The sequence below is a fragment of the Mytilus trossulus genome, chromosome 4 (genome assembly GCF_036588685.1).
Source record: "Mytilus trossulus isolate FHL-02 chromosome 4, PNRI_Mtr1.1.1.hap1, whole genome shotgun sequence".
In the NCBI taxonomy this organism is placed as follows: domain Eukaryota; kingdom Metazoa; phylum Mollusca; class Bivalvia; order Mytilida; family Mytilidae; genus Mytilus; species Mytilus trossulus.
Genome location: NC_086376.1, coordinates 92,817,145 through 92,829,699, shown reverse-complemented (window position 1 = coordinate 92,829,699; position 12,555 = coordinate 92,817,145). Strand labels below are relative to the sequence as shown.

General features: G+C 31.0%; 1 protein-coding gene across 1 annotated transcript in view; it reads left to right on the top strand.

Moving 5' to 3' along the window:
* The first annotated feature begins 7,979 nt into the window (after positions 1–7,979).
* The window catches only part of LOC134716916 (uncharacterized), an 84,107-nt gene continuing 79,531 nt past the window's right edge, over positions 7,980–12,555 (top strand). Inside the window, exons 1-2 of the mRNA XM_063579933.1 lie at positions 7,980–8,161; positions 10,735–11,488. Coding sequence (XP_063436003.1) covers positions 10,743–11,488 — 746 coding nt within the window. The 5' untranslated portion in view covers positions 7,980–8,161; positions 10,735–10,742. The remainder of the gene's footprint in view (positions 8,162–10,734; positions 11,489–12,555) is intronic.

Below are 12,555 nucleotides of genomic sequence, written 5' to 3'. Positions count from 1 at the left end.
GTCCGTCGTCGTCATCCGTCGTCGTCCGTCGTCGTCCGTCGTTAACTTTTACAAAAATCTTCTCCTCTGAAACTACTGGGCCAAATTTAACCAAACTTGGCCACAATCATCATTGGGGTATCTAGTTTAAAAATTGTGTCCGGTAACCCCGCCAACTAACCAAGATGGCCGCCATGGCTATAAATAGAACATAGGGGTAAAATGCAGTTTTTGGCTTATAACTCAAAAACCAAAGCATTTAGGGCAAATCTGACATGGGGTAATATTGTTAATCAGTTGAAGATCTATCTGCCCTGAAATTTTCAGATGAATCTGACATTCTGTTGTTAGGTTGCTGCCCCTGAATTGGTAATTTTAAGGAAATTTTGTTGTTTTTGGTTATTATCTTGAATATTATTTCAGATAGAGATAAACTGTAAGAGGCAATAATGTTCAGCAAAGTAAGATCTACAAATAAGTCAACATGACCAAAATGATCAGTTGACTACTTTAGGAGTTATTGCCCTTTATAGTCAATTTTTAACCATTTTTTGTAAATCTTAGTAATCTTTTAGAAAAATCTTCTCCTCTGAAACTGCTGGGCCAAATTATTTGAAACTTGGCCACAATCATCATTGGGGTATCTAGTTTAAAAATTGTGTCCGGTGACCCCGCCAACTAACCAAGATGGCCGCCATGGCTATAAATAGAACATAGGGGTAAAATGCAGTTTTTGGCTTATAACTCAAAAACCAAAGCATTTAGAGCAAATCTGACATGGGTAAAATTGTTAATCAGGTGAAGATCTATCTGCCCTTAAATTTTCAGATGAATTGGACAACCTGTTTTGGGGTTGCGGCCCCTGAATTGGTAATTTGAAGGAAATTTTGCTGTTTTTGGTTATTATATTGAATATTATTATAGATATAGGTAAACTGTAAACAGCAATAATGTTCAGCAAGGTCAGATTTACAAATAAGTCAACATGACCAAAATGGTCAGTTGACCTCTTTAGGAGTTATTGCCCTTTAAAGTCAATTTTTAACCATTTTTTCGTAAATTTTATATATCTTTTACTAAAATCTTCTTCTCTGAAACTGCTGTGCCAAATTGATCCAAACTTGGCCACAATCATCTTTGGGGTTTCTTGTTTAAAAAATGTGTGGCGTGACCTGGCCATCAAACCAAGATGGCCGCCACGGCTAAAAATAGAACATAGGGGTAAAATGCAGTTTTTGGTTTATAACTCAAAAACCAAATAATTTAGAGAAAATCTGACATGAAGTAAAATTGTTAATCAGGTCAAGATCTATCTGCCCTGAAATTTTCAGATGAATTGGACAACCTGTTTTTTGGGTTGCGGCCCCTGAATTGGTAATTTTAAGGAAATTTTGCTGTTTTTGGTTATTATATTGAATATTATTATAGATATAGGTAAACTGTAAACAGCAATAATGTTCAGCAAAGTAAGATCTACAAATAAGTCAACATGAACGAAATGGTCAATTGACTCCTGTAGGAGTTATTGACCTTTGTAGTCAATTTTCAATCTGCTTCCTTTGTTTAATATTCACATAGACCAAGGTGAGCGACACAGGCTCTTTAGAGCCTCTAGTTTTATTTACAACTCAATTTATTTATTTGAAAATCTTGTGTTATTTATGCATTTGTAATGATTTTAGCAGAAATATTGTGTTCAATGTTAGAACCTTATGATGAAATATTGTCACATTTTTTTCAAGAAATCTTTTGTTTCGTTCAAGCTAAGGGTTTTGGTATAATCCTTTTTTCCCCGGATTTACCCATGCATTATATGTTATTTTGGTATCCTTTTTCAAACAGGGAAAAGGTTTGTCACTTTGTGTATTTTTGGTAAAATCCTAGACTTTCAGTCAAAAGGGAGATAATGCAACTCTCTAGTACTGCCAAGGGGTTTATTTTTGCAGAGAAATTTCACAATCTCTAGGTTCAACCATGTCGGTGGTGTTGTAAATTTGAACTTTTTTCTAGTTCCTCTCCCTGATCAGCTTTATACATCAAATTTATGTGAGGAATTATGTTCCAAGATTTTATTTTAATCATATAATTATTGAATATAAATCCTGAATGAAAATATCCATTTTACATATACCTTGTATGAAATCCAAGTTACATAATTCATTTATTCCTATGTTTTTGCCATAAAGTTGCAATTTTCACTGTGTAATTTTTAATTCTCAGTGTAGTTTTTGTTTGAAACATTATCCGTCCCATTGATAGATTTGAAGCACTGTGATATTTTGCTTTATGATATCTTGTACAAATTTTATTTTTAACATCATCTATTAGGAGCAAATTTTGCTTATATATGTAATGGAAGCTGATATTTAAATGTCATACAATCAGTTTAGAGTTAAGTCCCTTTTTTAGAAAATAAGGTCTAGAGTTTCAGATTTAGGTTTACACTTTGCACGTTCATACTGTAATAACATCAACATTTAAATGCAAATATATTGTAAAACTATATCTATGTCAAATTTAGATTAAAAACCCGGGCATTATATTTGAGGTAGTAAATAAATAACTGCAGGATTACATTTAAAAAAAATAAATATTGGAGGAGGATTATAGAAATAGTTCCGGTAGATATTTACTGTAGTTGTATTTATTTAATTTTTGCTTATTTTATTTTGGCTAAAGATTGCTGTACCATTTTTTTTTTTTAGTTTTGGATTTTTTTTTAATTATCTTTTTCTTTTAAAAATGTTTTCATAACTTCAACACAAATCCTATTGATACATAGCAGAAAGCCCATTCTTTGTAGGTCTGCTTGCCATCATGTTATGATTATTATTTGTTACTATCATATATATTTTACCAGTTTTATGAATTTCTGAGGGGATTCATGAACCAAGTAAATATTTAAAAGAGAGATTTTCATATGGTCAAGGACTTGCAACCTTTAGAAAAATCAACCTTTGATTGTGTCATAATTATTTATTGGGACATCATGGCTCCAAGAGCACCTGTTATCAGTTTTGTATTAACTCAAATACAGAAGATGAAATGGAAATCTTGAATTGTATGTACAAGGATACAATCAGGAAATATTAGTGCAAATAAAGCCCTTACCAGACAATGCCCTAAATGAGACAATGTTTTACCGCAAAAATAAATACATTTTCATTTTGCAGAGAATGCTAAATTTTCATTTTAAGTCGAGAATGCATTAACCTATAATTCTACTTTAATATAAATTTTATATGATTGAAGAAGTTATATGAAGAATTTGTTTTAATTTAATTTTGTAAGCATGAGATGGATAATTATTGAATCGGTCCCCATTATTTTTTTTAAATCCATTCGAAATCCGTCCTATATATGTCAGAAATGTCATTTTATTGTTGAATTATTATATTTTTAGTTGTACTGAAGTATTTTTTTTGTACATTATATATTATTTATTTTTAAAAGTCATCAATTAAATTATTTGAAAATTATATTGTTGTCATTAGCCTACAGTTAAATATAGAAAAGCATCAGTGTGACATTTCAAGTAGTAACTTGAAATATACTTACTTCTTCTAGATCACTTGTTTGAAAATTTCCAACCCAAAATAGCATGATTTGTCTCCCTTTATCTGTATAAAGATAAAATGTGGTAAGAAATATCCATGTGGTATTCAAGTAGTATTTGTCTGAGTTCTAATCTTTTAAATCGATGTTATGACTTTAATCAGTAATTGTTTGTAAGACACTGTGAGCTATTATTTCTAGGACATGTTTATAGTTTTGCACTATTTTTTACTTAGAGGACTGAGTGAATCAGGTGAGTGTGCGAGTTTAGTATGCTTTATTTTATTGCATTGTATTATATAAGGGGAAGGTTAACTTTTTGGTAAAAAGACCCATCACAGTCTGGCTTTGGAATTGGGTAGGTTAATGCTCATACTAATTTGTACAGATACAGGCTCTAAATGTCCTCCTTTAAACGCCATAACTCATGGTGGTTCTCTTATTTAAAGGAGGGTCATACAGAAACAAGAAGGACAAAAAGGAATTTCCAATCCTCCCATGATATATTTCAGACCAGGACCATTTTTTAAAAAGTGCTTTAATCTTTACTTAAATTCTTCTATAACTGTCAAAAGTGTGTTCTTGAGTTATATTAATATATGGCTAATTCTCAACAGACCATCCAATTATAAACTCCTGACAAATTAAGTTGGAAGTAAAGCTATCATTTATTGTCTTGCAAATGCTAATTAGTTTAATTTGATAAGCAATGTCTTTTGATGGTAATTTGGATAAAAAAATGTGTAAATATAGCACATAGGATCAAACCACAGGCACTTGTCTCAGATGATTTTCCCCCTATATATCTTAATTTAACATAATATTAATGTTATATTTAGGTATATAGGGGGGGAAATATTTGAGACAAGTGTCTGTGGGTCAAACTATAGTTTTTGTCTTGTCTGTTAAGAAAGAAAAAGAATTAGAGGCTTAGGGATGCTATTCCTTATACAGTGCAAACTACATGTAGTTGTTAATAGATTTAAGTATATGGTTTTTGTTGCATAATTTATTCACTCGTTATAAGTACTATTGATAGGATAACGATATTTAGTATGTGAGATCCTTGCAAGGTCTACATGTCTGTCAGACATGGTTCATTAGATGCTTACCTAATTCCATTGATCAGTGATCAAGGTCAAAGCCTATACACTAGTATTAGAAACTGATTAATATGGCAACTAAACTTCTACGGTTAACTACTGACCCCCTACTCTGTCCTCACCCCCTATGGATTTTACTAACCCTCTATGGATCTGTAGGGGGTCAGTAGCGAACCAAATAACTTATCACATCTCCATTGTCTTTGACCTCATTTTCATGCTTCGGCAACTGCTTGAAAAACAAGTTTGTGTCATGTGAATTTCTTCCTTATTATGAGTTATAAGATAACTATATTTGGATTATGGGTTCTGTCTGTCAGGCAGAGTTCACCTGACCTTGATCTGATTTCTAAGGTCAGTGATTAAGGTTAAAGTAACATGAATAGATCGATAAGTCAACTATATGTAGTGTATAGAATGATTGTACGGGTAACATGTCAGTCTGGCAGGTTTCATTTGACCTTCACCCAATTTTTATGGTTCATTAGTCAATTGTAGGTTTTTGTGTTTTGTTATGATTTTCATGTACTAGAAGCAATAGGTCAACTATATATGATGTATGGAATGAGTGTAAGGTGTACATGTCTTTTTGGCAGTAATCATCTGACCTCGACTTCATTTTTATAGTTCTTAGGTTAATTTTTGTTCTGATTTTCAAAAACTTTTAGCAATAGGTAAACTCTATTGGGTGTAAAAAATTATTGTAAGGTGAACATCAATCTGGCAGGTTTCATCTGACCTTGACCAAATTTTTATAGGTCATTTTTCAATGTTAGCTTTTTGTGATTAGTTCTGATATTTGTTGCATTAAATGATTGTAGGCATGTTATATTAAGGTATATAGGAAATTTTTTTCTGAGATAAGTGCCTGTGTTTACATGTCTGTCTGATGGAGTCTGACCAGATTTATCCGATCTTGACTTCATTGCCATTGATATCTTAACATGTTAATTTACATGATACTTGTAGTTAAACCTTTATTTTCAAGACTTTCAACATAAAATCAATGGTCAGTAAAGTTCCTCATTTTTTTTTTTAAAGAAATTAATAAAACAATATTTGATGTATGGAATGATTGAAATGTGTAAATGTCTGTCTGGTAAGTTTCATCTGACCTAATTGTCATAGTCTGTCTGGTAAGTTTCATCTGACCTAATTGTCAATGTATATTGGGCTGTGTTAGATTAACCTCCAACCTGGTGAAATGATTGCTATCATGAAACTTTTAAATAGATTGTTTAAACTTTTAAGATTTAATTTGAAACACTTGGTTTATATAGCTTTCTCAACTTGTAAACATGTATTTGTACCCCTATCTAGGAAACGCTTGCCATCCACAGAGGTATTAACCTGAAGTTATAATCATAATGTGCAGGCGCAGCTGGAATGATGCTTCACATGAAGGGAATTCACAATTGGACAATTGAAGTAATTTATTTGTAAATTTAGTAATCAACAAACCCTCCCCCTCAATTTTTTAAGCAGACTAAACAGTATGTACACGTCTTTATTTCAAAGTAAAAGGATGGATGCAATCAACATTCACCAAACTTTGAATTCATTTATACGGATATCATCATTATAGAGGAAAGAGAAGCTATAAACTTGAGTTAATGCCAGCTTCATTCCATTTTTCTGGAGAAGCTTCACTCAGTATGAAGTCTCCAATAGAGGAACTAGTGGACAAGAAGAGAGGGCAAATATTGTTTCCATATAAAGGTCAATTGCATGTTAAAAAAAACACGAATCAAAACAATGTGTTGTCATTGAAATAATAAAGCATCTTGATAATGTTAGCTTACGGTAGATTTATGGTATACCGCCATCTTGGATTGTACAATCACAGTACAAAATCGGTATAGTTATTTGCCTAAATCTGCAAATTTGGAGACAGATTTGCAATTCAGTGATGAGACTTGTTTTTTCTGTTTGAAGAAAACTTGTTTATTCTTTGTATTATACAAAATATTTTAACAAATATATATTTTTTTTGGTTTTAAAATCATTTTTTTCAAATGATCCATTTAAGGAGAGATAACCCCTATGACTACAAAATTTATACTGGACTAATAGGGATTTTTTTTATTTTTACAAGTAGCAAGAAAACAAGTTCGGTGACACCATGTTTTCTTTTGATTTTCTTAAAACATATTTTGAAACCTTTCTTCTCACAATTTATTTCAAAATTCTATCTTATAGAAATTTTTTTATGCACACTAATGTGTTTTTTTCATGAACAAACTAACCACATTTTGGCAATTGTCAACGCCTCATAGCTTGAAAAATAGCACGGTGACCCATACATTTATTAAATTTTTGAAAAGAGCATAGTAAAATCTTCATTTTGGCAAATTATAAAAAAAATCTGTCTCAAAAAATATATACATGTGATCTGTTAATAAGTTGTTAGCATCAGAGCATGTTTGGTTTAACAGTAAAGGACAAATTGTATTAAATAAAATCTCAAACAGAAAATTAAAAAAAATACAGAATAAAATGTCCTTGTCCCAGGTGGCTGTGGAATCAATACACAAAATAATCAAGGGTAAACATATCTAGTGATCTAGGTGCACCTTTTAAAATTCAGTCGCGTTTGACATTCAGCAGGGGTAAAAAGAGGAAATTTGACAACAAAATATTAGGACAGGAGTTTCGAGTAAAAAACAATGCAGGATGAGCATCTTTACAAATAAAGACAGGATAACTACTAATGGAAAAAAGCAGGTTCAAATAGAGAAAAAATAAAGTCGGGCAGGACAAAATTTTTAATTCCGACCACCCCACCCACACCACACCCTTTCCCCCTTTCCCGCCAAAAAAAAAAGAATCAAATAGTCTCTGAGCAAATAGTAGCTCCGTTAATTAATAATCCGACTTTTAAGATGGAGTAGCATCACTTGCCCCTCAGCATATGGTATCCACATTAATTTCATATTTATCTTAAATTGAAATCTGTACTTTACACGAATGAATTAACTTATGAACAATGAAGACTAACATAAAATAATGTTCCACTTTGCAAAATGAACACTATAACGGTAAACGGCATTTGTTAAAGATTATTTTTCAACAGAGTCGAAAGAGTTGCTGATAAAAAAGGGCAACACGGACGGATCGTATTGAAATGAAGCATTCATGACAAGAACAAGAGGGTAAACACACTATGGAAAATATTTTAACGAAAGATCAGAAGGTTATAAGGAATCAAATACTTAAATTTAAGGTAAATGGCTTATTTAAATGTTTTATCGACTTTCATCTCGTACCTGAGGGCCTAAGACACTTGTTAACAACTAATAAACTGATATAAGTATTAAACATTTAGTGAATCAATCAATAAGGTATCTAGTCGTAAAATACTCTCGTGGCAATCAACTGTAACGCTGCTAAGTGGATCAAAAGGTTGCATCAAAGCCCAATACACATAATGAGCCAAAACGGTGGGACGTGAAGGACATAGGAGTGTGTCAGTGATAAGTAGCCTAGAATTAACAGGGAATGTAGTACATTGGGAAGCTAAAAAGGTATGACATTTTGAAATTATATTTAGAATTCAAAATTTTATTCAATGTTTATTATTTTTTCTTTGCATTGCAGTTTCTATTTTGCTACTAGTTTACAAATAAATGAAAGGCACTATCTAGAACAATATTTAAAAAAAACAAAAAACAGTTAAATTATTTGTTTTACATTGATTGATTCCTATTAAATATAAGTTCATAGAATCTAAAATTTCAGATTTTATTTATCACTAAAAGACTTTTGAAAATGGTAGGAATTTATAAACAAATCAGCAAATATACAGGTTTGAAACAACACAGTTTTAATTATTTATTACATTTGACAAGGTTTATATAATAAATTGCATGTATTTATCATATTATTGTTATAATATTTGTTTATGTACTATTATGTACACTGTAAATACAGGATGTTGGAAGGCAACCTCAGACATTAAGAGCTTCCTTATTATAAAATAACTCATTTTATCTTGATTATGTTGATTGCAATACACAAACTTTTAAAAATCATTTTTATTGCCAAAATGCAATATCCTTTTTGTTCTAATAAAATTTCTTTTTGAACCAGACTGACACTAATAACAATTCTTAAGTACCCTCTTAAAAGTTTTTTTTTCATGCCATTTTTTTTTCAAACAAGATACTTTTAATATGTCAGAATTATCCTGTAGACTTAGAGGTGTTAATTTTGGTTGGACTTTGGATTAAACAACATCATGGCACCACCTGTTTTTCGTTGCAAATCTGAAACCATGCTCGTTGTTAGCTTTGGGTTTTGCTCATTGTTGAAGATGATACAGTGACAAATAGTTGTTAGCTTCTATGTCATTTTGTCTCATTGCTAATGATTTCTTCTAATATTATAATATGAATTTCAGGACTTTTTGCACTCAAAAAGTGAAATTATTCTATATACTAACTGAAAAATAATTATTCACTGGTTTGTAGTTTTGTTTGTGGCAATATAGAGGAAACGAGAGGTCATGGTGTTAATCTGTATTCCAGATCCAGTGTATAAAGTTACATTCTCACTATACAGGACTCCAGCCTCAAATCTCCACAATCTTCCAATACAAAACTAAAATATTTATTTAACCTTGTAAATAATGTAAAAGAATTGCCTAAAGTTATAAAAATAACTATAAAATGTCAACCATAACTTTAGTGTCGGAATGCTGGAGTGTCCATCATGAGTATTGTGTATTAGATATTCATTTGACATATAATGGTCAACTGTTTTTGTCACTGTCCAAAAGGTGGATTAATTAATTACATGTATGTAAATCTGACAATTTGTACTTGACCTTTTGTATCATTTAACACCTAAAGAATACAATAGACAGTTTCATCAAATTGATTATTATTAAATATGTAAAAATCAAATATATTAAAGACCGATGCAATGATGCATGCTTTTTCACTAAAATAAAAAAAAAAAAAAAAAGGATTTTATATAGGCATGTATGCAAAATAGTTTTATTAAGATTGATTGTTGGTATTTTAACACCACACTTTTAAACACTGCTTTTGGGCAGGAAGTTTTTATTGGTTGAAGAAGCCTGAGTACCGAGAGAACCATGACCTTATTGATAGGAAAGCTGACAATCCTAGTCAGTGAAAGCACCAACACAAGTCGGGTTTATATTTATAAATTTACTGTTTACAAATTTTTGATTTTTTTGAAATACTAAGGCTATTCTACCTCAGGCATAGATTACCTTAACTGTATTTGGCAAAACTTTTGGGAATTTTGGTCCTCAATGCTCTTCAACTTCGTAATTTATTTGGCCTTTTTAACTTTTTTGGATTCGAGCGTCACTGATGAGTCATATGTAGACAAAACGCGCATCTGTCGTATATACTATGTTTGGTCCTGGTATCTATGATGAGTTTATTCGAAACTTACTAGTGATTACAGCAGTAGTACAGTTTTATTTAGAAAAAAATATCTTATTTTCTGTATTTTAACTGTTCTTAACAAATATTTCCATAAAATATGTAAGGGTAGGTCTTTCATGAAAACTAAGGCTACTTGTTTCAGAGGCAGGAAACATAAATAAAATGATGTGAATGTTTTAAACAGATACCAAATTAGGGTTAAGACATAAATTTCACAGATCACTAAACATAGAAATTTGATAGTTTTAACAGGGCATGGTGTCCTATGGATACATTTTCTTGTTGTTTAGATAATATAATTAGTTTTCAAATGGACTTAAATGAGCATATCTAAGAAAATATAACTTGATACCACTTCATTCAATAAATAGTCAAAATGTTAATTTCATTTTGAATCATGTTTATAATACATGTACATGTATATGACAAAGAAGAAAGTTTCTAGAAAATTAAATCATAATTATCGTAACAACTGAAAATGATGAATTTAAATGAAAAGAGAACAAGGACAGAACATGTATATATAAAATATTCAGTATAAATGTCAGTGATCCAATTGTAATCTGTAAATTTGACTATTAGTGAAATCTTGTAATAGTATATACCTAAATCTTGTAATAGTATATATACCTAAATCTTGTAATAGTATATACCTTATAAAACTTCCTCTTTTTCAGAGTTTTGAATGATTGACAGTTTTGGGAAGTATACTACGACTTTCCAGTTTTCTCCCTCAAGCTGTCAACATGATCAATACATTACCAGTAACATATGGGCCACAAATATAAATATGGAAACTTTAAAGGCATATTTGAACAGAATTAGATTTCCCAGTGTTTCATCATCAACATCTGTGGCCAAAGGGACAAAAAAGGAGAAATTATGTAGAAAAGGAAGCTTACAACATCATGGCTCGTCAAAGGCGTCCAAAAAAAATAAATATCAAAATCATGATCCCCTATCTTCTAGGGATTCAAATGGATTTACGTCTATCCATGGAATAAATAATATTGATTTTTTAGACAATGAATACGAAATTCCTCAATGCACAATGGTGTCAACATTGAAATTAGCACTACAGAACTCCGTTGGAAAAAAATCTCCTCCTCCGATTAAACCGCCAAGGAGGGACAAAATTTTGGTTATTGATCTGGATGTGAAAAAAGGGGGAGAATTAGGTCTCTCAATAGATGCTGTTGATTTATTTTCAGTAGAGAATTATTTTTACGGGGAAAGTCCGACTCGGAAAAGGATATACAGTGATAGAGGTATAGATTCTATGAATGGATATGCCGATATTGTAGAAGTTTTACGGATAGTCCATATTAAAGAAGGTGGGATTGTTCACAAGGATGGGAGAATTCATGTCTATGATGAAATATTAGAATTAAATGGACAGTCTCTTCAGAAAGAAACAGTCGGGAATGCTAGGTATGTATAAATACACATGGTATTCCTTACAAGGAAATACTCACACCTCCACATTGTTATAAATATTAAATATTTATCTTATGTAGGTTGAATAGACAAGAAAGATATTATCTGGGGTACAGTATTACTATCAGTTTAACCGTCTGTTTGACAGGAAATCTATATGGAAGAGGATACAATGATGTACCTACAATATGTCAAACAATTGGCTATAATACATGTATATTTTTTTTGTAAACCACATTTATTTTTTTTTTGTATGGTCAAGTCCCTTCATTGTGATTTGCTGGTTATAATAAATCCTGATTAAAGAGAAAAGTTGATAACATTACATAACATTAATTCGAATGGTATATACCCTCTCTATTTCCACAGGATTTCTTAAAATTATATTCCTCCTCTTTTCAACAGAAATTCTTAAAAAAAATATCTTCCCCCTCTATATGCATGATTTCTCAATAATCTGATAGGAAGGGCAGTTTGTATCAGAAATTATGAAATTTTCATGTTAAAGTAATTTATTTTTCTATATTTATAAATATTGAAAACTTTGCTATTCCTAAATTTAATTATTTTAAGTAAAAAATGATAACAGCTGTTTTGAAGCACTTAGAACAGGAAACAGTCACTCAGAAACATTGCATTGTATACTTAGAATCCCCACACATGCTGAAACTATTAGACTATTATTGGCTGATTGAGAGAAAACAAAGTGGTTTCCCAAAGTAGTTTGATTAGTACAAAAACCCAACCTGAGCATACCTTACTAATTAATCTCATCTTTATAAAAAAAACATTTAGTTTTCTAATCTCTAATTTTCAGAGAGAAATACATGTAGGAAAATGTTGACTTATAAATCAGATTAAATTATACTCTTGAGAAATTCTTGCTAGTGATTATAGGTATTCATTATAATGAAGCAGACCTTGTGTTGTATAGTAAAACTAATGATTTGTGAAGGTATTGATGATGATGAGGATTTCACAGATGTCTGATGAAGTTTGAATAGATTGATTGATTAGTACGATATTGTTGTAGGATTGAAAAACATAAGCAACATGTCATA